This window comes from Lepidochelys kempii, chromosome 12 (genome assembly GCF_965140265.1).
Source record: "Lepidochelys kempii isolate rLepKem1 chromosome 12, rLepKem1.hap2, whole genome shotgun sequence".
Lineage (NCBI taxonomy): Eukaryota > Metazoa > Chordata > Testudines > Cheloniidae > Lepidochelys > Lepidochelys kempii.
In genome coordinates, this window is record NC_133267.1 from 1,107,976 (window position 1) to 1,133,853 (window position 25,878).

The window sequence follows — 25,878 nt, forward strand, 5'->3', positions numbered from 1 at the left end:
AGGACTGACCCCTGGGTCTACTCTGCTTGATACTGGCTCCCAACTAGACACGGAGCCATTGATCACCACCCATTGAGCCTGACGATCTAGTCAACTTTCTATCCACCTTATTGTCCATTCATCCTTGTTCAATGCCCCGAACAAGGACACCCCACCCCATACCCAGCAACCCCCACATGTAAGCTGCAGCAACTGAAGGGCATCCTGCCGCTCCAGCCCCACTCACCTGGTGCCAGGGCCCTGGCAGCATCCTGTTCCCATGCCACACTGCTTCACCAATACCATTGAAATAAAGCAGCGAGGAGGTTATTGAACAGTATTTTAATACCATATCAAAACACCTGGACTAATGAAGAAAGCTCCCCTCCCCCCAAGCTCCAAACAATTTTTTTAATTTTTAATTTTTTTTTTTTAATATATAAATACAGAAACCTTTCCGGCAAGGCCCAAGCCCACCGCTGGGAAACTTTTTGCCACGGCTAAAATGCTCCTCCCATGTGCTGCTCTCCTCAACAGCAGGTGTGGGGGGGGGAGGGGTTGCTTTAATAAAATCCCCCCTCTTTCCTTTTTCTGTCTGGAACAAAAAAATTCCTAATAAAAAGGATCCAGCGTCTCTGTAGGATGTGCATGACTTTGAACCTTTAACTGTAATGAAACCTTCCCCCCCTTACACACACACAAAAAAGGAGGGGAAAGTTCAGTGGAGACTCATCAAAAGAAATAAGGAATCCTTTTTTTGGCCACTAGGTATCATGAGGCTGAGTGGAAGGCGGTAGGAGAGGGGATGAAAGCTTTTTGGGTGGCATCTGGCTATTTCAGTCACTGAGCATTGATAGCCCAGTTCAAGAGCAGTCAGTCCGTAAACATCAGCAGGCAAACACACCAGTCGACACTGAACTGTTTTGTTTTTTTGTAAACACTTTAAAGACAGACCTACAATGCCTCCTGCAGGTGAACAGAAACTGCCCCCATTGCTGGGGGCCATTCGTCTCCTGTCATGCTCGGCTGATTACAGTTTGGTGTCCTCAAAGGGAAAAAAAAAAAATCCGTAGTCAGTGCAAAAGTGAGCAGGGCTCACGGTGCCAGGCCCAGCCCAGAGCAGAGGTGCTCGCTAGGGATACAGGAATTCACCGGGGTTTCAATAGGAATAAATAATGCGTGCTCCGTTTGGCCAGTCGGCCCGTGACACCTCTGTCCCAGGTCAGCTTTCCTTTTGCGGCTGGAAGAAAAGGCCCTTGAGCCAAACATCATGATGGAATTTCATTTCAGGGTCGCAATTCACTGCTCCTGCTTCCTCTCCCTTGGTTGGCAGGTTCTTCTCCCCCCATGTCAGGTGCTGCGGAGGTGAAAGTATGGAGAGCAGGCAGCTCTGCTTGCAGGGACAGGCTCGCCTGTATTGATTTTCCCTTTAAATTTAAAAAAAAAACCTGCAGCATTCAAGTGCCTTCAAGTTTCTGGTTTTTGAGGAGTTGAAGAGTCATCCCGAAACTCCCGGCTGCGGCGGGTGGGAAGGGGAGAGGATGAGTGGCAGGTACAGCAAGGTGCCCTGTAGAGAGAGCGACAACCCAATGTCACCACACCTGCCTCGCCCAGCCAGGCCAGCTCCATGGTGGAGTGCACTCTAGCACCCCATGGCTGCGTGCTCAGTGTGCATGCAGATGGGCCTTCAGACAGACCCGCCGCCCCAGTGCGTGGCAGCGTGTGCACGTCTAGCTTCCACCACCCCATGCTGCAGAAGGGACACAAGCAGGGAGCTGTGCAGTCTCCAGGAAAGGGTTAAACTCGTGCTTGCTGAGCGTTCCGATCCCTGGAGGACAAGGAGTTATTAAGGGACAACGCTGGACTTGAAGCTACATCTACATGGCCCCGCAGTGCACATCGTGGCAGCCAGCTGCAGTGTCCCCCGAAGTGTAACTGCCCCGTGTAGATCCTACTCAGGTGAACTAAAAGGTACCGAGCTGATGCTCAGCTAGCCCCGTTTCAAACAGGACTAGTGAACGTGACCTTGGTGCCTTTTAGTTCACCCTAGCGGAGTCACCATACAGCGGTTACAGCGCACCACTTCAGCAAGTGCTGCAATTCGCCCCCGTAGTCCCTGCTGCTGGGCTGTGTGGACAAGCCCTTGAACACAAGGTGGGATTCTCCAATCTGCCTAGGGAAACTGAGTCCCGATTTCTTAGCTGGCTCGGATCACCTCAGCCAGGAGGGACATTCTCTCACTTGCATTAGTCAAAGCTTTGGAACCTCCCGCTGAACATGTCCGGTCTCATTTACACAGTCGACCAATTTCAAGGGTCAGCCCTTTGCCCTTCTCCCAGCGTGAAGCCAGGTGGACCCTGCCCTGCCTGCTGGCAGTGCTACTTGGATCCCAAGTGACACAGGAGATGGTGCAAGTGATAACCCTGGCACGGGGCGGGGAGCTCCGGCTGTCCTCACTCGGCCATTCCCTAGCAAAGTGGCTCACTGGACAAGCTGAAGCAACAACTTTCTCCCCGTCAGCCCCTGCCCCTCTCGGACACGGCCACCAGGAAGGCAGGCTCCGCAGGCCATGTGCTGTGCCCCGGGACCCCGCGCATGCACTAGGAGTGAGCTCTGCACAGGTGCAGCTGATTAAAACAGAGGGCTCAGTTCTGGTGCTGATGCGCAGGAAGGAACAGCCACCATTCCCTCCCCCGGGACAGGGTTGGCCCCCACAGAGCCAGCAGACCCATCTCTTAGCCACAGAAGCCAGCAGCTCAGACAGATGCCCACGATGAGATAAGAAAGAGGCAGCTATTTTTAGTGTCATTTTGAGCAGCAGAACCACACTTAAAACGATACTTTGCTTTTGAACGTTGATAAAAACAAATGACCCCAATTTGCTTTTCAGACTAAGCCCCGGTTATTTCAGATCACACCGGCCCAGCACTCTGACCTCAGCGCTCTGACACTGTCACTGCAAAACAAAGCATTTTCTTTACAGCTCAACCAGAGATCAGCCTCCCTCGCCGGGGGAGAGATTTAATGCTGCTCTCACCTGGCCCCAGGGAGGAGAGATCCTGAGACAGGTGAATACTTGCTTTGGGGTTGGTTTACTATTCAATTCCAGTGACTCACACACACTTGGAAGAAATGTAATTTTAAAAAATTCATTCACTCCTGCCTCTCTAGTGAAGGTGTATGAACTTCCACTAACCACCTCCAAGACTTCCTATAGATCCTCCAACATCCAGACTTGACACCACTAAGGTAAAAGAAACCTATAGGACATATACATTGCTCCAAAGCCTTCTTTATACATCACAGAGCTGCACAACAGAGCAGAAATCCAGGAGCTACAAATCCCTTTGGCTCCACACCCAGAGGCAGGTCAGGGTATCCTATGTTAGAAAGAGCCTCACCTTAGAAAGAAGTCAGCAGGCATGCCCAGCAGGTCAATCAGAAGGATGCTCTGGGCAAGATCTGTTCACTTCAAACCACGAATCTATACAGCTGGGGAGAGAGAGATGACCGTCATTTAGTACCCATGGAGCAGGCAGCGGACTTGCTCTGCCAGGTGCCTCCTTCGGCTCAAACTGCTTCATAAGGCAGCTTTTCTAGTCGAGATGCCCAGAATTCTCACCCCGGCGCTGCTAGCCGAGTGCCAGGAGGGAAGGACTTGCTGAACAGGTGGGAGGGGCACCCTGTATCATTGCGCCTGAGGTGGAAAGCTGGGGTAAAGGAGACTCTGCTATAGGCTTCTGAGGTGGCTCAGGGGAGTGGCTCGTGCTGGCCATGCCAGGAGTCCTGGTTCAGCACCCAGGGTAGCCACTGTTAGGAGAGGAAGGGTGGGGCTGTGGTCAGAGCACTAGCCAGGCACTCGGTAGAGCAGGTTCAATTTCCTGCTCTTCCACACACTCCCTGGGTGTCTGGACAAGTCCCCCAGTCAATCTGTGCCTCAGTTTCACTATCTGTCCAATGGGGGCCTGCTCTGCCCCCCCAGGAGGATAGATCCACTGAAGACTGGGAAAAAGAAAAGGAGTACTAGTGGCACCTTAGAGACTAACAAATTTATTTGAGCATAAGCTTTCGTGCTCAGATAACCCAGTGACGGGGCTCAGACAGACAGAAGGGTGCCAAAGCAGCCATGTTCCACAATCCTTCACTCGATGCTGGCGGATTCGTTCACACTGCTGCTTTGTCTCATCATTGTGAGGACAGACGGGGATCTACGTGTACACCACACGCGCAGCTTGGCCTCAGCACAGCGCCCGCTATTGCCATGAAGGCAGGTCCTTGGAGCAGGCTCAGGACAGGTGCCACCGGACCTGGCTCACAGCCTCCCCTGCATTAGTTCTGCCCTCTTCCTCTCTGAGGAAATGCTCTCTTCCAGGCACACTGCCTTATGCCACAATGCCAGAGAGGTCACGAGCTAAGGGTCAGGGTCAGGGCCTGCCTGGGCTGGGGGCTTTACGAGAAAATCAGGGTGCTGTCACTTCTGGGGGTATGCTTCCCCCTAGCCCAGGGCTCAGCCAATAGCCCAGCATGGTGCTAGGGGCTGCCGTGCCACTGGAAGGAGGTGCGGCTAAGGGGCTGAACTCTTGTGGTCTGATCCCCCTGGGATACCTCTTGTGGCAGCCAGTGAACCAGGAAGCCCTTTGAGAGGCTTTAACTGTACTGCTACGCCCAGGAGCAGACAGGGCACTGCTGGGCACTACGCAGATGGGTCCGGGAACATTTGCTTGGTAGCCAGGAGCTCAGCATTGAGCAAAGGGGTATGGGAAAGGAAATCAGTTCCCCCTGGGAATGCAACAGACCCCACTCGCCTGTCCCATCTATTCCCCCCAGGTCACAGAATCATAGAATATTAGGGTTGGAAGGGACCTCAGGAAGTCACCTAGTCCAACTCCCTGCTCAAAGCAGGACCAATCCCGAATTTTTGCCCTAGATCCCTAAATGGCTCCCTGAAGGATTGAACTCACAACCCTGGGTTTAGCAGGCCAATGCTCAAAACACTGAGCTATCCCTCCCCCCACCCCCTTTTTTTAAAAATATCTATAGCCCCCCCCCCCCCCCTTAACAGCACTCAGTGATTTCAGCTCATAGTGGGGGAGCCTCAGTGCTGGTGCACCATTGGGCCAAAGTGAAATCAGCTCAAGAGCCTGTAACCAGACGCCTAATGGAATCAAAATTAGCTCTGATATTATACGGAGGAGGGTGAAATTGGTGTTTGGGGCCCATACCACCAGGTACAAATACCTGTCTCCAGCTTCTCTCCCTTCCCCAAGAGCATGGGGCAGCAGCCGCTTCCCGCAGCCAGCATGGGACCCTGCCCAGCTCCTGGGGGTGCAGCCAGGGCTCCCCAGCGCTTCATAGCCATTGAAGCCTGGCAATGAACACATGGCGTGGGGAACATCACCACTGGCAGTGAGGGCCACAGTGGCACGGGGAGGGGAAGGACCTGAGGCCACGCAGTTAGTTAGTGGCAGTGGAGGGGAAAAGGGGGTTGTGGGTGCGTGCCCTGGGCGAGTGGGACGTGGAAGGGTTTGCCTGGGGCTTGCCCAGTAGCAGCCGTCCTGCAGAGGCAAAGCTGAGCCAGCCCCGCACCTTTCCCTCCGCTCCACAGGGAGTGGCACATGCCTGGCTCGGTACCTTTTGTGATAAATGCACAGGCAGGGCAGCCTGGCTATCGTGTCCCCCTGCAGAAGTTCCTCCAGGCAGATCACGCACTCGCCTGCGTCTTTAGTCAGCACGTCATCTAAAAGGGGCCAAAAGAGGAGAAATGAGAAGAGAGGCAAACAGCATGCCGGGCAACTGCTGTCCCCAGCGAGCAGTTCCCACAGGCCAAACACCAGGCCCCAGCTCCACCCTGCTACGCTGTCCGCTCACCCCCGACACTGATCACTGCGGACATGGGGGGCTGTGGGCACTAGGGCCCTGCGAAGGCTGCTGCATGGGGCAGGTGGGAGACCAGATGCAGGATGCACACAGCTTGCATCGGTCACATCTCCATGCAGCTCTGACCCCAGGATGGACGGGAGCAGCCCTCATGCTCCAGTAAAGTAACAGGGCCCCCCAAACAGGAGCTGGCCCTATGGCCAGGCTGGCTGCAGGGCAAGGAGCATCTCCCTTTCCCCACAACCCGTCCTATTCCCCTCTGGACTGGCCACGTGGCACCTGGGCCCCTTGCACAAACAGGTGGTGATCCACATCCCCACAGAATGCAATGTGGCCCTGATCCCCGAGAGTCCTGTACCCCTGGGGATGCTTACTGAGTAACTGTCTTTCTACTGCCCTGTGCAGACACAAAGGAAACCTCAAAGCACCACTGCGAGCTAATGAACCACTGTCCCATGGTCACCAGAGGGGAAACTGAGGCACAGAGTGCCCTGGCTGAGGCCACACAGGACAAAGGTAGATAAACAGACTCCCCAGCTCATCCTTCCTACCCGCACGGAGGATTAGACACAGCGACTTGCAACACTAAGGCTCCTCAGCCAGCTTTAGCAGCCATGCCAGAGCCGGGCCCAGCAGGAAACGCAGATCACCAGCAGCCCCTTCACCCCCAACTGCCGTCCTGCTGCCCAAGGGCCCATCTCTCTGGCAGGCCAGCGGCTGATCCGGGGGGATAAGGCTGCACCTGGACCCTGAAGTGAGTCAGGCTGTGAGCAGGGATGCTGCTTGGAGCCTTGTCTTGCATCACCTGGACACACGCCAGGCAGGGAAGTGGGTTAGCTCTGGGCCACACTGGCGAAGGAGAAATAAACACCCTTGCCCCCGAAGGGCTACTTTCTCCAGGGGCCAGGCACAGCAGCAAGAGCACATGCTGGTGGGTGAGGAGGCCCCCAGCGTTTGGAGGCACGAGGGCAAAGCAGTTGGCCCTGAGACTGTGCTGGCAGCTCCCAGGACCTGGCAGGAAGAACACAGGCTTTCTGCGCTCTGCCCCCCGCACAGACAAAAGCGACGGCACGCCAGCTGCTATGCGCTCATTTCCCCAGCCCATCTAGCCATGGGGTAGGACTCCAACCGCCGGCCGGGCAAATGCCAGCGAGCGAGGCAGAATCACCCCCAGGGAGAGCCCAGACACCGCCCGCTTCAGGACCACTTCCAAACCTGTGCTGCTTTTCCATGCCCAGAGCACATCAGCTGGGCGGGCTCTGCCCATTGGAACTGGGTCTCGCGTCAGTCACGAGATAAGCCTGGGAATCTCAGACTAATTGGCAACTCGGGCCATGGCTCAGTCCCATGCAAAGGGCCAGTTTTTCCCATGGGGGAGGTGTGGTCTGGACTGGAACGGCAGGGGGCTGCTGGCTGGCCCCAAGGGGTCTGGCAGAGCTGTGTGGGGAGCCACGGCATGGCAAAGGCTGCTCAACCAGTGCACTGCTTTATGCCAGTGCTATCAGCTCCTCATCTTCACAAGGGCCAAAACCAGCCTCTGAATTCACATGCCCCCATGAACCAGCAAAGGCATCCCCGTGCCCTTGCTGGGGAGTGGCCGGGGTTGGCGGAGGCCATGCAGATTGAGTTGTTAGCACGCCGGGAGCAAGCCAGCTGCCCCCTCTCCTGGGACTATAATCTCCTTGCTGTCCCCATGTCCTGCCTCCCAGCATCTGGACAGACAGCCTGCCGAGCCCCGTGGCCATGGGGTTTCATGGCTCTGACACAAGGAGCCCTCAGCATGGACAGAGGGCGCCAGCTACAAGTGCAGGGCACAGACCTGCCGGCCTGGGTTGGGGCTTTGCAGAGCCAAGCCAGCCCTGGCTTCAGGAAGCCAGAGCCAGCCCCACCCCACAGCACACCACGCCCCTGCACAGGGGTTTCCAGTGACACAGTGGTGGGAAGCAGAGGAGACACTCATGCCAGGGCGTCTGTGGACTCAGTGCCAGGGTGGACAGCCCCGCTCGGATTATGGTGGGGGCCAGCAGCTCCGTGCAGCACTTGAGGAGGATTTTGGGTGCACGCCAGCCCCAAGAGTCCTACCTGCCTGCTGCCGCCTTCGGGAGCCATGCACAGCCCTGCTTTCCAGCACTGGCCTCTCACCCTGTGCAGACTTTGTCCCCATCCCGCTCACTGTAGGCGGAGAAATCCCATGACCCCCACTCCAAGGCTGCAGAGAGGTTTGCTTCCCTCGGACAGCACGGTGCCGGCATTAGCCCAAGCAGGAGGGATTCCAGGCCACGCCTGCCCAGTAGGCACTGCAGGGAAGGATATAATTTAAGCATCCATCTGCCAGAGCATTCAGGGTGTCTGGCCAGCAGCTCCCAGCTGCTGCAGGGACTGGTGCCGGAGCAAAGGCTGCGGGGGGCTCCCAGTGCCTCCCTTCCCAGCCACCCCAGCAGGAAGCACATGAAAACACTACCTCTGCTTGGGAGCTGGAGGGACAGGGGAGGAGGAAGACGAGGGGGATGCTGGCCAGGCTGCGGAGGGAGCTCGGAGTTGCGCCACTCCAGCAGGAGACACTGCAGAGAGCAGGGCAGACGAACGCCGCTCCAGCCCCCGGCTCTCAGAGCAGGAACGCTGCCAGGAATAGAGGCAGCAGCACTGGCAGGAAGCTGCCCAGCAACAATGAAACTGCGCTTTCTAATCCGTCCCCCTAGGACGAGGGGGACCCAGCATGTGATGCAGACAGTCTCCTCCCCCTGACCTGATTTCCAGTTCCCAGGGACCCAGTCCCGCTCACGGCGCACCAGGGACTCCCACGTGACGGGGAAGGTGTGGTCCCAGCACAATCCTGGCACGGACAGCTGGCCCAGATTGCACGGGGCTGGTGGGAGGGCGCAGAGGGGCGGGTGGCGCCTGACAGCAGCCTCGCGCTCCCCTGGCATTTCACCCCAGTCCTAGCAGGGGGCTAACCAGAGCACAGCCTGCCCAGCTGCGGCCCAGTCAATGACAGAGAGGGGGCAGGGCTGACACCATTTCCCATGGCAGGTTCCCACCCCAGAGCTGGGAGGCAGCACCAGCAAGGAGAGCGCAGGGCTGGCCCCAGAGCAGCCTCCCTGCAGCCAGCCCCATGCTCGTACTTACCAGCCACCCTGAGACACAGCCGGCTGCGCTGCTGCTCCGGAGATCCCTGGCACCACCACACCGCTACGGTCAGGACCGCTCCCAGCACTGCGCTGCTCTGCTCAAAGCACTGGCAGCCGGCACCGGGTCCAAGCTTCCCCACCCCAGCTGATGGGTGAGTGCCACCCCCCAGCACAGAGAGCTCCCACGCCGCCCCCCAGGCCTGCCAGCATCAGTGCACAGGCCAGAGCCGCTGCCAAGCCAGGCCACGAGCACCATGGGAGTGACCCCAGAGGAGATCATGCTGGCCTCTGCGGCCGCAGCACTGTTTGCTCAGTGACTGTGGGCTGGCTGCAGCCCAGGCTGGTTCCCTGCCCCACACACTGTTCAGCCCCCTCCTGCCCCAGTGACGGCTTGCCCTGACCCTCCCACAGCTCCCAGGCCAGCCCACCATAGCTAGCCGGCCTATCGCCTCCCACTGTTCTTCCAACCTGGACAGCCATGCCAGAACCTGCGTACACCCCTTCCCGCTTTCACCACAGTCTAACCCTCACAGCCGCCCCCTTCTCGCAGCAACTACTCCTGGGCGCTGACCACAGCTGGGCAGGTGAGGAGCTGCAACTGCCCCCTGCCCTACTCCCTTCCTCTACTCCAAGTACGGATGACAGTCAAGCAGGCCTCCGTAGCTCGCCCAGCTGTGCCAACCCCCCATTTCCCTGGATAGGCTGTTCTTGCTGCCCCTGAGCTCAGGAATAGGCTGTACAGAGTCCAATGCAACGGGGCCCTGCTCCCACTGCACCAGAGCGTAGGCGATTGCTGCCAGGGAGGGCAGCGTGGGCTGGCACCACTGCCCCGGGCTCCACCTGGCCTCTGTGTTGAGGACTACAGCCGCAGGGCGGTCAAACTGGCAGGGTTCACTGGCCTGAAAACAAAACGGATGTGCAGGCCCAATGCCTGGAGCCAGCTCAATGCCCCAGGCTGCCCACCTTGGCAGTGCCGGTTTAGCAGGGTAGCGAAGCAAAATAACCTGTGTTTAACTCAGATTCTGTGCACCAAATGCCGGTGTAACTGCACTTTGCATCACCTCCTGCCCTTACTGGTTGGGCTGCTGCCACTTGGCAAGTCCCTGGCATTGGGGGTGAGGTGGGAGGGAGGCCTGGCTTCGGGGGGGTTTACCTCCTTGTTCGCACAGCAGCAGTGCCAGCCATGGAAGCCAACAGGGCTGCACTCTAGACAGTTTACGCGAGAGACTCAGGCTGTGACAAGTCCCCAGTGGGATCCCTGCGCTGGGCTCTGCGGGCCTCTGTTTTAAAGGGAATAGTTATAAATTGCAAGGCCATTGCCCTGCTCGGCTGCAGACCCAGGTCCCAGTCAGGCTCTGAACAGGTTCACAGAACTTGGGTGGGGCGTGGGGCTGTGAGAGACCAAACCACAGGGAGACAGCTCAGTGGGTGTCTTTATGTAAATGCCACAGGGAGGGAGGGTTGGCCAAGGGTCATTAAAGGTAGGCTCTGCTCTCCTGGCCAGTCCCCCTTACCTATGCCTAGTAGATTGGGTCCTGGGGGCAGGGCCTGGAAAGCACCAGGACCACCTGTACTGCAGCATGGGTGCAAGCCAACAACCCCACTTGGCCTCCAGGGCTTTAGGAGCCACGCTGAGTCCAGTGCAGAGGGGCCCTACCAGCCCTCTACTAGGACCTGCAGCAGTGCGTTTCGGGGTCTCCGGGCAGCAGGAAGACAGCCTGGCTAGTCTGCTTCTATAGCAGAGCAGGGGCTGGCTGCAGCCTCGTCCTGGCTGGAAATGGGTGTGTTCTGGCGCAGATGCTCTGCTGCCATTCTCCCCCGTCCTGCTCAGCCAGCCGAGTATGCTCACAGCTGTTAGCAGTCTGGACAAGGCTCCGCCCAGCCCAAGACCTGGGCGCATCCCATCAGGCACTGCAGGCTTCTGTGAAATTCCTGAATGAGCCTCGGGAAGCGTGAAGCGCAGCTGGGCTCCCTCCACACGCTGGCTGCCCTGTGAGCTTTATGCAAGCTGGCTGCTTGCTCCAGGTCTGGTGGCAGCTGGGATTTCTGCTAGGATTTCACAGCTGTGTGGTGTGCCCAGAGGAAGGTTTCCCATACTGAAGCAGGTCGTCTGGTGGGCACCGTGCCATGTGGGGGTGGGGATACACGGGCACATTCAAGTGGAAGAGGACCCGGCTGAAGAGTTAGAATATTGATGCGCAGGTAAATTGGCAAGTTGATTGCAATGGCTCCTCTTAGAAACAACGCCCAAAGAATGCCCTCCAACTCCTAGCGTGCCACACCACCTCACCCAGCATGGCTCTGTGGCCACCTTTCGGGTGTAGCACAGCCTAGCAGTGCACAAGCATACCAGTCCATTCCTGGACAGGAAGTGAGGACTACCAAGTTTAACTGAAACTGCAGGGGGTTTCCAGCTGGAGTAACTGGGCAATGCCCACTGGAAAGGTGGTACCTCCTGCCTCGCCGAGCCCCTAAAAACATGCTCTGGTGCTGGGTCACTCTTGACACCCCCTCCTTGCTCATTTACCAGCCCCACTTCTCCTTGCGACTACAGAACAGGACTGACACCTGTGGGAGCCCCCAAAATCCCAGTCCAGGGCTGCAGCCACTCCTCCAGCACCAACCACACTGTAAACTGCTTCAGCACCATTAAGGTGGCAGCTGAACAAACCCAAAGGCACTGCAGTGAGAACCCCCCCTCCCCCCCAAGGAGAGGACTTCAAATACACATTAACTGTGTGTGGGCAGCACCATGCTGATGAGATTAGCTGAGAAGCAGGCAAATTACTTGGACAGACATACGGCCAGATCCACTCCCTCAGTCCCCTTACCACCTTAGTTTCCAGGCAGCTCATTCCACACCATTCTGCTCACTCCAGCAATCTCTGCACAACATTATTTTGCCTTGAGTTCCTCACCATGGCTGTCAGCAGGGTGGAGAGATTTAAATCAAAGCAATTTAAATCACCAATTTTAATCATGATTTAAAGCAGCAAACAGGAAACCTGGGCTTAAATAATTAATTTTAATTGTGTTTTGCATTTGTACTTTTAAATTATTTTTCTAAGGAAAGCCTGAGTCTCATTCATTCGTGATCACTGAAATGTGGATCTGCAGCCAGATATATGCTTTACACTGATTTTGAGGGTTATTTTTTGCTAACCCGGAGGGTAGCACTAGAACTGTACACATTTAATTACTCCTGGGGAAATTCTGTACTATTGCGCACATGCATAATTAATGAGCCTCACAGATTTTTAATTTTTTGTGCAGAAAACCATGTACAGAAATGCCAAAATGTTGCTGCAGTTCTGCCTTTTGCCCATCAGAGGGCACTGTGGCAATAGACCCCAGCAGCATCACCCAGCCAGCTAGGGAAGAGAAAGAGCCTGCCTTCTTCACAGAGCCTGTCAGGCCAGGACAGGAGACAGGAGCTATGGCAGTGGATCTCAAACTTTTTCACTGATGACCCCTTTCATACTGAGTGCGACCCTCCTAATAAATTAAACACACTGTTTAATATATTTAACACCATTATAAATGCTGAGGGCAAGCAGGGTTTGGGATGGAGGTTGACAGCTTGCGACCCACCTTCAATGACCTCATGACCCCAAGGGTTCCCGACCCCCAGTTTGAGAACTCCTGGGCTATGGGAAGACAGCATGAGGGTGCTGGGGGATCAGACAGGGGCTCATAAGAGCTAGTGGGGGAGGATGGGCGGGGCTGAATGGGAGTGGAGGCACAGGGCCACAAGGGGGAAGGGAGGTACAGGGCCACATAATGATGGGGAGGGGTGCAAGTATAAGTATAGTATAAGTAGGGGCATAGCGAGCAGATCGAGGGACGTGATCGTTCCCCTCTATTCGACATTGGTGAGGCCTCATCTGGAGTACTGTGTCCAGTTTTGGGCCCCACACTTCAAGAAGGATGTGGATAAATTGGAGAGAGTCCAGCGAAGGGCAACAAAAATTATTAGGGGACTGGAACAGATGACTTATGAGGAGAGGCTGAGGGAGCTGGGATTGTTTAGCCTGCAGAAGAGAAGAATGAGGGGGGATTTGATAGCTGCTTTCAACTACCTGAAAGGGGGTTCCAAAGAGGATGGCTCTAGACTGTTCTCAATGGTAGCAGATGACAGAACGAGGAGTAATGGTCTCAAGTTGCAGTGGGGGAGGTTTAGATTGGATATTAGGAAAAACTTTTTCACTAAGAGGGTGGTGAAACACTGGAATGCGTTACCTAGGGAGGTGGTAGAATCTCCTTCCTTAGAGGTTTTAAAGGTCAGGCTTGACAAAGCCCTGGCTGGGATGATTTAACTGGGAATTGGTCCTGCTTTGAGCAGGGGGTTGGACTAGATGACCTTCTGGGGTCCCTTCCAACCCTGATATTCTATGATTCTATGAAGACCACATGGGGATAGGGGGAGTGGGTGTCTGAGTGGAGCTGGAGGGGCACATGTGGACGAGGCAGATGTGCCTGACTGAAAGGGTGAGGCTAGGGGTCAGCCAGGGTCTGCATCAGGGAAGTTCCTTATCAAGCCCTCCCTGCCCTCCCTCCCCCAAAAAAACCTTGTTCCATACTTTTCCCACCCATACACAACCCCCCTACAAGTTCACAACCAGGTTCCTTCCCAGAAATTACTTCCCTCTCCCTCAGCTCCTCTGTTACCCCTAACTCCCCCAAGCCTTTGCACTGCTTCTGAGGGGTGCAGGAAATACGGTTCTGTATTGTAGTTTAAATGAATTATTACTCAGAGTTCTGTATAAATATACCTAGTAAGGAATATATTTGTCAAAAAAACATTTCCTGAATCTTTTTTGTTGTCTGGATTGTTACAGACATACTTCCTGACAGGTATTTTGAAATAAATGACCAAAAATAATTGAAACTGGTGTGATTATGTTGTGCTATTTTGACAAAATATGCAGAATTTTGTAGAAATTTAAAATGGTGTGTGAAGAATTTTAAATTTTTTGTTGCAGAATTTTTAGGCGCAGAATTCCCCCAGGCATAATGACATTTATTTAAGCAACTTACACAACTTATCTTAAAATTTTTACATTTATTATGTTAGAAAATGCTGAATGATGCGTTTCTTATTCACTAGATTAATTTTTTAATTTGTGATTTGGATGGAAATTCAAAGTTAAAAATGCACAAATCCAGCATTTTACGGTTCTGGTGTTGTTTTATTAACTAACTACGGCTACCTTAAAAATGCTGGCTACATAAGAAAGATTTATCACAAAGTTTATCAAAACATGTCTTGCATTTAAAACTGACTGATTTACAAAGGCAGGATAATCTGTAGTTAAGGAATTATACTGATTGTTTCTGGTCACCAGGTCCTTCAAGAGTTTAGAACTACCAGAGCTCATCCTGTCATACTTAGTTTTTATTCCTAGATTGGAAGAGGAAAACAAGCCTTCCTGCTTTTTCAACTCTCAATTGGTTTCTTCATTTTGAATGAGCTGGCCATTAAACTGACCAGGTCGAATAAAGTGAAATGAGGAACATTCTTGCTGCACTTGCAGAAGAGGCTATTGCTGTCAAAAGATGGTTTGGCACTTCAGCAAACTCTGGTTCCAGGTGCTTTGCTGATGATTTCCAGCAGGGCAGGGGTATGACTTGCTTTAAAACTTAGCAGCAACCACTTAACGCTTATTATTTATTTTATTTAATTTAAACAAATTTTAATAGATATAACACATTTAGGCCTTGATGTAGGTTGTCAATTTCAAATTTAATTTGAAATAGGTTTAAATTTAAAAATTCAATTTTGATGAAACAATGGGATTTTTATCCCCCCGGGCTGGCAACAGTGGGATGGGCCAGGGCAGACAGCTCCAGGTGGTGGCTAGAAGTTTACACACTCCTGCCCGGAGCAGCTCTCCACACACCACGGTGGTGGTTAAAGTGCCCGGGCCCTTGCTCACACCCAAGCTCCCAGTGTAGGAGCTCTGCTCTACGGCCTCATCACTGGCTCCCCTCTCGGTGCCCATTCTCTGGCTTAGAACCATGCCTGCTCCAGCTGAGCCAGCTAGCACACAGGGGGCAGCCTCCCTCAAGAAACCTGTTGCCATGGAGTCGGCCCGGCTCATCACAGGATATGGTGGGGCTGAATCCCTGCCTGCTGCCATGAGGACACGGACTGGGGGAGCCTGTCACACTGGAGAGAGGCCGTGCTGAGCGGGAGCTGCTGTTAAGATTCCCTGCCTTTGCAGCAGGCCCTGATTTTGCATGTATACATGCCACACTGGCAGGTGAGGGTGCTCTCACACCGGCCTCTGGAAGTGTGCAGGCTGCACTGCTGGGTCACCTGCCTCTATGCACACCTGACAGGGCCCTGCTTTCTTGCAGAGTCCGCCACCCTGGCCCTCCATGCTCCAGTCTCTGATGCCAATTCTGCTTCTCCAGCCCTCTCTCTCCAGCCTGTTCCCAGCACAGGGATCATTCAGCATCTTCTTCACAAGGGAGAAGGTCATCAACTGCCCTGCCAGCTCCCAGCCCTGCCAGAGCCGAGCCTATACCCAGACTCAGGACCCTTCTAAGTGCCAGCCATGGGGGAGGGTGTCCCTGCCCAGCACCACCTGCCTCACGCCCTCACCAGCAGCATACCTTCGCCAAGGGAGAGGAGCCCCGCTATTGCCATTGCACAGCGAGGGAGAGTGCCCAGTACATGAGCACGCAGACCATGGCAGAACAGGGCAGGAGCGGACGTGAACATATACACACCTTGGAGCTTCCCCACTCGTGCCCACAGTGGTACGCGGACACTGGAACAGAACCAGGTCTGACTCTCTACTCACTGGGCCGTGAGGGAGCAGCATGAGCCAAGCAGCAGAGTAGTACCCGTGCCTCCTGCAAAGGGGCACGCACCGGAGAACCTGCTGCTCAGCTGGACAGAATGTCCATGAAGGCACCATGAAGAAGGGGGAAGCTCCAAGGCCTGCTCTGCCTGGCCCCCAGCCTGGTAGCAGACCTGGAAGGGCTGGGCAGGCAAGGAGGCAGCACACAGGATAAGGCCACAGCCGGGAGCTTGCCAGCTCTTGCTAGCAGAGCCCAGGACGTCAGCAGTTGGGATAAAGAAAGGAAGTGACGGAGGCCAGCATGAGGGAGTGGGCACCCAGCCAGACAGCTGCTCTGGAGGTGTCAAAACCCCAGCGCCCTAAGCAGACTGCCAGCAGGCTCAAGGGCGAGGAGGGTAGGGACGTGCTGAAACCAGAGCACCTGTCTCAAGCCGGGAGCCACGTGGAACGCAGGAGCTGTGTGGGATCCAGAAGAGTAGCAAAGGGCAGCACAACAGCCAGGACACTTGCCAACCTCAGGGGAACGCTACCAGATCACAGCCTCACCCCCTCCCCACCCCAGCTTTAAAGCAAGGCACCCATGGACTGACACACCAGCTCCTAGCACCCCCACCCCGGGTGAGAGGCCAAAGGGGAGGCTGGAAGGAAGTGCAGGGCTGCAGGAAGCCCTGTGTTCAGGACGAAGGAGCGCTGACAGAGCTGCTCCCAGCCTCCCATTCATACAGGGCCTTCCTCTAGGCCTTGTGTCTTAGGTGGGCTGCAGGAAGCAGCGCATCAGACAATCGCACGGATGTGAACACATTTTGATCGGTCCCTCGACCAATCCGCTGAGTCCCAAGCTCAGCACCATGCGGCTCCCTGGCTACCTGACATCGCAAACACCTAGCTCAGTGTGGGGAGCACAGATCAGCCCAGGGGCTCTGAAGTCACAGGGCAAATGTATCCCCATGAACATGGTCCCGGCCGGGGAGCAAAAGAGGTTACTGGGGCTGCAGGATAATGGCCTGAAGCCGTGAAGTCTGCATGACTGAGCTAGGAGCTGAAATGGGTTTTGCACTGAAAAAGCATAAGCTTCTCAGCTCGCCTTGAACACGTCTTAGCATCGTTCCCCCACTGCCTACTCTCCGGAGAGAGACAGCTCAGAGGCTGATTGCACCAGAGCCTGCAGCACAAATGCTGCGCTGTGTGGTCTGCAGCACTGCCCCGTTCGCAGGGCTCTCCCCTCCGTCACACCACACCCAGCTCCCCTCTCCAGACTTCGCTCCACCTGCCACAGCCGCTCAATGCCCCTGTTCACTCGCTGCACTAGAGAATCTGTGCAGGCAGCTCTCCACTGCTAACCCCTCTGCGCAATGGGATTGGTGGGACCAGACAATCTACATTCCGTGCACTCTGCCTACCCCGATCCAGGAGCAGGTCTGTCCTTTGGCCCCAGGCCCATCAGTCTTTTTGTGCCTGCCATTCGTGCAGAAGCCAGGAGCACATGACTAACCCTCCACAGACACAGCCAGCGTGCTCCCTACACCTGGGATGACACACGGTGAGGGGATGCAAGAGGGGAGATAGGGGTTCCATGTGGACTGAAGAACCAGCAGCACGAAGGCAAAGAGGTCCCCACCCAGGGGTTCTCAGAGCTGCCAGGCCAAGGGCGTCTGAATGAGGCACCTGGAGAAGGGGGCTGGGGTGGGAAACAAGCCCCTTGAGTACAACATACAGGACTATGGAATGAGACAGGGGGGCTGCCACCCAGGAGGCACAGCTCCCACTCAGGGACTGAGGAGAATGGGCCCTTCCCAATACCAGACAGGCAGGAATTGCTCTGGCTCTTGGGACAGGATTAGGGGCTCAGGGCAAGTCCCTAGCGCTCACAGCCCAGGAGCAGGCCAGGTCCAGGCTGCCCTCAATGGCACTGGACAGATGAAACCCACATGTCGCCCACGCGGTGCAGCACTAGGCCCTCTTGCAGGTGGGAACATAAGAATGGCCATATTGGGTCAGACCAAAGGTCCATCAAGCCCAGTATCCTGTTCTAGGACAGTGGCCAATGGTAGGTGCCCGAAGGGAATGAACAGACAGGTTATCATCAAGTGATGCCCTGTCACCCAATCCCAGCTTCTGGCAAACAGAGGCTAGGGACACCATCCCTGCTCATCCTGACTAATAACCATTGATGGACCTATCTTCCATGAATAAGGGCTGCATTAGGGAGGCTGTGTTGGTGAGTATCCGAGTGTCTGTTGTGGGGACAGTTTGACCATGTGCTTGATTGGTTGTTTGAAAAGTGTGAATTGGGAGTGCTTTCTTCCAGGTGAGCCTTGAGTGGGCCTGACTGTTACAAAAAGCCAGTCAGCTGTGAACCAGCTGAGCAGCAAACAGCAGAGAACCTAACAGAGGGAGTTTGCCTGGGGAGAGCCCACTGAGGCTTACATCTTGCCAGCTTCTCTGAGTAGTTTCTACAACTCCTGAGGAAGCTCGTAGAAGGAAGGTAATATGGATGGGGAGTGTTCAGCTGTTGTGACCTGCACTGGATGTGCCATGTTTGTCTTTCTTCCACAGGACAGAAGTGACTTTGTCTGTACAAAGTGCAAGCTGGTCTCCATATTGGAAGAGAAGGTTCAAGGTCTGGAGCAACAGGTATCGACCCTGCGTTGCATAAGAGAAACTGAAGATTTCCTGGACAGACGTCAGGATATGCTTCTACGGGCACAAGGTTCTGAAGATTCAGAGCAGGCTGCGCAGCGCGGACAGGAGGACGGTGAAGAAATTTGGCAGCATGTGACCTCCAGAGAAAAAGGGGAGGGTCCATGTACCAGCAACGCAGATACAGGTAAGTAACTGTTTTCATGTTCTCTCCACAGGTACTAATGCGGAGAGTGGACCAGATGATACATCTGAGGGAAGGGAACAGAAGGAGACTCCGCCGATTGGAAGGCATGAGATGCACTGTCCTAGGGTTGGGGGTTCCACAACCACCGCTCCCAAGAGAAGGAGGCGGGTGGTGGTGGTCGGGGACTCTCTCCTCAGGGGGACTGAGTCATCTATCTGCCGCCCCGACTGGGAAAACCGAGAAGTCTGCTGCTTGCCAGGACCTAGGATTCCCAATGTGACAGAGAGATTGCCGAGACTCATCAAGCCCTCAGATCACTACCCCTTCCTGCTTCTCCAAGTGGGCACCCATGATACTGCCAAGAATGACCTTGAGTGGATCACTGCAGACTACGTGGCTCTGGGAAGAAGGATAAAGGAGTTTGAGGTGCAAGTGGTGTTCTTGTCCATCCTCCCCGTGGAAGGAAAAGGCCTGGGTAGAGACCGTCGAATCGTGGAAGTCGACCAATGGCTACGTAGGTGGTGTCGGAGAGAAGGCTTTGAATTCTTTGACCATGGGATGGTGTTCCAAGAAGGAGGAGTGCTAGGCAGAGACGGGCTCCACCTAACAAAGAGAGGGAAGAGCATCTTCACCAGCAGGCTGGCTAACCTAGTGAGGAGGGCTTTAAACTAGGTTCACCGGGGGAAGGAGACCAAAGCCCTGAAGTAAGTGGGAAAGTGGGATACCAGGAGGAAGCACGAGCAGGAGTGTGCGAAAGGGGAGGGCTCCTGCCTCACACTGAGAAAGAGGGACGATCAGCGAGTTATCTCAAGTGCCTATACACAAATGCAAGAAGCCTGAGAAAGAAGCAGGGAGAACTGGAAGTCCTGGCACAGTCAAGGAATTATGATGTGATTGGAATAACAGAGACTTGGTGGGATAATTCACATGACTGGAGTACTGTCATGGATGGATATAAGCTGTTCAGGAAGGACAGGCAGGGCAGAAAAGGTGGGGGAGTTGCACTGTATGTAAGGGAGCAGTATGACTGCGCAGAGCTCAAGTATGAAACTACAGAAAAACCTGAGTGTCTCTGGATTAAGTTTAGAAGCATGAGCAACAAGGGTTATGGCGTGGTGGGAGTCTGCTATAGACCACTGGAGCAGGGGGATGAGGTGGACGAGGCTTTCTTCTGGCATCTCACGGAAGTTACTAGATCACAGGCCCTGGTTCTCATGGGAGACTTCAATCACCCTGATATCTGCTGGGAGAGCAACACAGCATAGACAATCCAGGAAGTTTTTGGGAAGGGTAGGGGACAATTTCCTGGTGCAAGTGCTGGAGGAACCAACGAGGGACAGAGCTCTTCTTGACCTGCTGCTCACAAACCGGGAAGAATTAGTAGGGGAAGCAAAAATGGATGGGAACCTGGGAGGCAGTGACCATGAGATGGTCGAGTTCAGGATCCTGACACAGGGAAGAAAGGAGAGCAGCAGAATATGGACCCTGGACTTCAGAAAAGCAGACTTCGACTCCCTCAGGGAACTGATGGGCAGGATCCCCTGGGAGAATAACATGAGGGGGCAAAGGAGTCCAGGAGAGCTGGCTGTATTTTAAAGAATCCTTATTGAGGTTACAGGGACAAACTATCCTGATGTGTAAAAAGAATAGTAAATATGGCCGGCGACCAGCTTGGCTTCACAGTGAAATCCTTGCTGATCTTAAACACAAAAAAGAAGTTACAAGAAGTGGAAGATTGGACAAATGACCAGGAAAGAGTATAAAAATATTGCTTGGGCATGCAGGAGTGAAATCAGGAAGGCCAAATCACACCTGGAGTTGCAGCTAGAAAGAGATGTTAAGAGTAACAAGAAGGGTTTCTTCAGGTATGCTAGCAACAAAAAGAAAGTCAAGGAAAGTGTGGCCCCTTACTGAATGAGGGAGGCAACCTAGTGACAGAGGATGTGGAAAAAGCTAATGTACTCAATGCTTTTTTTGCCTCTGTCTTCAGGAACAAGGTCAGCTCCCAGACTACTGCACTGGGCAGCACAGCATGGGGAGGAGGTGACCAGCCCTCTGTGGAGAAAGAAGTGGTTCGGGACTATTCAGAAAAGCTGGACAAGCACAAGTCCATGGGGCCGGATGCGCTGCATATGAGAGTGCTAAAGGAGTTGGTGGATGTGATTGCAGAGCCATTGTCCATTATCTTGGAAAACTCATGGTGATCGGGGGAAGTCCCGGACAACTGGAAAAAGGCTAATGTAGTGCCCCTCTTTAAAAAAGGGAAGGAGGAGGATCCTGGGAACTACAGGCCAGTCGGCCTCACCTCAGTCCCTGGAAAAAATCATGGAGCAGGTCCTCAAGGAATCAATTCTGAAGCACTTAGATGAGAGGAAAGTGATCAGGAACAGTCAGCATGGATTCACCAAGGGCAAGTCATGCCTGATTAATCTAATTGCCTTTTATGACGAGATAACTGGCTCTGTGGATGAGGGGAAAGCAGTGGACGTGTTGTTCCTTGACTTTAGCAAGGAACAACAGTATTCTCCCACAGTATTCTTGCGAGCAAGTTAAAGAAGTATGGGCTGGATGAATGGACTATAAGGTGGATAGCAAGTTGGCTAGATTGTCGGGCTCAACGGGTAGTGATCAATGGCTCCATGTCTAGTTGGCAGCCGGTATCAAGTGGAGTGCCCCAAGGGTTGGTCCTCAGGCCGGTTTTGTTCAATATCTTCATAAATGATGGGGAAGATGGTGTGGATTGCACCTCAGCAAGTTTGCAGATAACACTAAGGGAGGAGAGGTAGATACGCTGGAGAGTAGGGATAGGATACAGAGGGCCCTAGACAAATTGGAGGACTGGGCCAAAAGAAATCTGATGAGGTTTAACAAGGACAAGTGCAGAGTCCTGTACTTAGGATGGAAGAATCCAATGCACTGCTACAGACTAGGGACTGAATGGCTACGCAGCAGTTCTGCAGAAAAGGACCTAGGGGTTACAATGATGAGAAGCTGGATATGAGTCAACAGTGTGCCCTTGTTGCCAAGAAGGCCAATGGCATTTTGGGATGTATAAGTAGGGGCATTGCCAGCAGATCTAGGGACGTGATCGGTCCCCTCTATTCGACATCGGTGAGGCCTCATCTGGAGTACTGTGTCCAGTTTTGGGCCCCACACTACAAGAAGGAGGTGGAAAAATTGGAGAACGTCCAGTGGAGGGAACAAAAATGATAAGGGAACTGGAACACATGACTTATGAGGAGAGGCTGAGGGAACTGGGATTGTTTAGTCTGCAGAAGAGAAGAATGAGGGGGGATTTGATAGCTGCTTTCAACTACCTGAAAGGGGGTTCCAAAGAGGATGGATCTAGACTGTTCTCAGTGGTAGCAGATGACAGAAAAGGAGTAACGGTCCCAAGTTGCAGTGGGGGAGGTTTAAGTTTGGATATTAGGAAAAAACCTTTTTCACTAGGAGGGTGGTGAAACACACTAGAATGCGTTACCTAGGGAGGTGGTGGAATCTCCTTCCTTAGAAGTTTTTAAGGTCAGGCTTGACAAAGCCCTGGGAGGGATGATTGAGTTGGGGATTGGTCCTGCTTTGAGCAGGGGGTTGGACTAGATCCTGAGGTCCCTTCCAACCCTGATATTCTATGAATCTATCTAGCTTCCTTTTGAACCCTCTTATGGTATTGGCCTCCACAACATTCTCTGGCAAGGAGTTCCAGAGGTTGACAGTGTGTTAAACACAAAGTATTTTTTCACTCATTTTAAACCTGCTACCTATTAATTTCATTTGGTGGCCCCTTTTTCTTGTATTATGAGAAGGAGTAAATAACACTTCCTTATTTACTTTCTCTATACCACTCATGATTTTATAGACCTCTATCATATCTTGTCTTAGTCGCCTCTTTTCCAAGCTGAAAAGTCTTATTAATCTCTCCTCATACGGAAGCCGTTCTATACCCCTACTCATTTTTGTTGCCCTTTTCTGAACCTTTTCAAATTCCAATATATCCTTTTTGAGATGAGGCGACCACATCTGCATGCAGTATTCACGGTGTGGGCGTACCATGGATTTATACAGAGGCAATATGATATTTTCTGTCTTATTATCTTTCTCTTTCTTGATGATTCCCAACATTCTGTTCACTTTTCTGACTGCCGCTGCACGTTGAGTGGATGATTTTAGAGAACTATCCACAACTCCAAGATCTCTTTCTTGAGTGGTAACAGCTAATTTAGATCCCATCATTGTATATGTATAGTTAGGATTATGCTTTCCAATGTGCATTACTTTGCATTTATCAACATGAAATTTCATCTGCCATTTTGTTGCCCAGTCACAGAGCCCTGGTCTATACTATGGGGTTAGGTCGAATTTAGCCACGTTAGGTCAATTTTAAGATGACTGCGTCTACACAACCAAGCCCATTCCGTTGACCTAAAGGGCTCTTAAAATCGACTTCTGTACTCCTCCCTGGCGAGGGGAGTAGCGCTAAAATCGACCTTGCTGGGTCGAATTTGGGGTAGTGCAGACGCAATTAGACGGTATTGGCCTCCAGGAGCCATCCCAGAGTGCTCCAATGTGACCCCTCTGGACAGCACTTTCAACTCCGATGCACCAGCCAGGCACACAGGAAAAGCCCTAGGAAATTTTGAATTTCATTTCCTCTTTGGTCAGCGTGGTGAGCTCAGCAGCACAGGTGACCATGCAGTCCCCCCAGAATTGCAAACGAGCTCCAGCATGGAGCAAATGGGTGACACTGGATCTGATTGCTATATGGGGAGAAGAATCTGTGCAGGCTGAACTCCAATCAAAAAGAAGAAATGCTGATATATATGCCAAAATCGCACAGGGCATGGTGGAGAAAGGCTGCAACAGGGAAACACAGCAGTGCCACATGAAAGTCAAGAAGCTCAGGCAAGCCTACCAAAAGACAAAGGAGGCAAACAGTCACTCTGGGTCAGAGCCCCAGACATGCAGCTTCTATGATCAGCTGCATGGCATTCTAGGCGGGGACCCTACCACTACCCCACCACTGTCTGTGGACACCTGCAAGGGGGGGAGAGTCTCATTCAACAGGAAGGAGGATTTTGTAGATGAGAAGGAGGAGGAGAATGCGCAGCAGGCAAGCGGTGAATCCATTCTCCCTGGCAGCCAGGACCTTTTCATCACCCTGGAGCCAATACCCTTCCAAGGCAGGATCCCCGACCCTGAAGCTGGAGAAGGCAGCTCTGGGGAGTGCACATTTGTAACTACAGTACAGGGTTTAAAAGCAATAGTGGTTAATGTTTGATTTGCCCTGAAGAATTGGGATGCATTCGTGGCCAGTACAGCTATTGGAAAAGTCTTAACGTGTCTGGGGATGGAGCGGGAATCCTCCAGGGACTTCTCCATGAAGCTCTCAAGTTGCAGTGGGGGAGGTTTAGGTTGGATATTAGGAAAACCTTTTTCACTAGGAGGGTGGTGAAACACTGGAATGCGTTGCCTAGGGAGGTGGTGGAATCTCCTTCCTTAGAAGTTTTTAAGGTCAGGCTTGACAAAGCCCTGGCTGGGATGATTTAACTGGGTATGGGTCCTGCTTTTGAGCAGGGGGTTGGACTAGATGACCTCCTGAGGTCCCTTCCAACCCTGATATTCTATGATTCTATGATTCTCTCCTGGAGGTGCTCTGAAAACCTTTGCAGAAGGTTTCTGGGGAGGGCTACCTTATTTCGTCCTCCACAGTAGGACACTTTACCATGCCAAGTCAGTAGCAAGGAGTCTGGAATCATTGCAGCACAAAGCATGGCAGCGAATGGTCCTGGGTTTTGGTCGAATTCAAGCAACATTCGGTCTTTATCTTTCTGTGTTAGCCTCAGGAGAGTGATATCATTCATGGTCACCTGGTTGAAATAGGGGAATTTTTGTAAGGGAACAGTAAAAGGACCCTGCTCATGCTGGATTGCTTGCGCTGGGCTAAAAGGGATCATAGATATTTAGGTCAGAAGGGACCATTATGATCATCTAGTCTGACCTCCTGCACAACGCAGGCCACAGAATTTCACCCATCAGTCCCATATAAGCTGCTCCATTATCTGTGATCAGTGTCAGACTAGGGTCATCTCATTTGCCTTTTAAAATCTTGGTACAACATTAGCTTTCTTCCGGTTTTCTGGAAATTCCCTTGGTGTTATGGAGAATATGGATGGCCAGGATCCCCTGGGGGACTAACTTGAAGGGGAAAGGAGTCCAGGAGAGCTGGCTGTATTTCAAGGAATCCCTGTTGAGGTTACAGGGACAAACCATCCCAATGAGTCGAAAGAATAGTAAATATGGCAGGCGACCAGCTTGGCTTAATGGTGAAATCCTAGCGGATCTTAAACATAAAAAAGAAGCTTACAAGAAGTGTAAGGTTGGACATATGACCAGGGAAGAGTATAAAAATATTGCTCGGGCATGTAGGAATGATATCAGGAGGGCCAAATCGCACCTGGAGCTGCAGCTAGCGAGAGATGTCAAGAGTAACAAGAAGGGTTTCTTCAGGTATGTTGGCAACAAGAAGAAAGCCAAGGAAAGTGTGGGCCCCTTACTGAATGAGGGAGGCAACCTAGTGACAGAGGATGTGGAAAAAGCTAATGTGCTCAATGCTTTTTTTGCCTCTGTCTTCACGAACAAGGTCAGCTCCCAGACTGCTGCGCTGGGCAGCACAAAATGGGGAAGAGATGGCCAGCCCTCTGTGGAGATAGAGGTAGTTAGGGACTATTTAGGAAAGCTGGACGTGCACAAGTCCATGGGGCCGGACGAGTTGCATCCGAGAGTGCTGAAGGAATTGGTGGCTCTGATTGCAGAGCCATTGGCCATTATCTTTGAAAACTCGTGGTGAACCGGAGAAGTCCCGGATGACTGGAAAAAGGCTAATGTAGTGCCAATCTTTAAAAAAGGGAAGAAGGAGGATCCTGGGAACTACAGGCCAGTCAGCCTCACCTCAGTCCCTGGAAAAATCATGGAGCAGGTCCTCAAAGAATCAATCCTGAAGCACTTGCATGAGAGGAAAGTGATCAGGAACAGCCAGCATGGATTCACCAAGGGAAGGTCACGCCTGACTAATCTAATCGCCTTTTATGATGAGATTACTGGTTCTGTGGATGAAGGGAAAGCAGTGGATGTATTGTTTATTGACTTTAGCAAAGCTTTTGACACGGTCTCCCACAGTATTCTTGTCAGCAAGTTAAGGAAGTATGGGCTGGATGAATGCACCATAAGGTGGGTAGAAAGCTGGCTAGATTGTCGGGCTCAA

The 25,878-nt window shown here is 53.0% G+C and overlaps 1 protein-coding gene across 3 annotated transcripts in view; it reads right to left on the bottom strand.

Moving 5' to 3' along the window:
• Nucleotides 1-305: 305 nt before the first annotated feature.
• The window catches only part of ZNRF1 (zinc and ring finger 1), a 105,923-nt gene continuing 80,350 nt past the window's right edge, over nucleotides 306-25,878 (bottom strand). For 2 of the 3 annotated variants that reach the window (XM_073307079.1, XM_073307077.1), the window contains 3 exons: nucleotides 5,611-5,716; nucleotides 3,381-3,471; nucleotides 306-1,546 (listed from right to left, as the gene is read on the bottom strand). In XM_073307079.1, the coding sequence (XP_073163180.1) occupies nucleotides 3,414-3,471; nucleotides 5,611-5,716 (164 nt within the window). In that variant the 3' untranslated portion in view covers nucleotides 306-1,546; nucleotides 3,381-3,413. Of the gene's footprint in view, nucleotides 1,547-3,380; nucleotides 3,472-5,610; nucleotides 5,717-8,317; nucleotides 9,117-25,878 lie in introns of those variants that run through there. The other variant, XM_073307078.1, reaches the window with a different exon arrangement.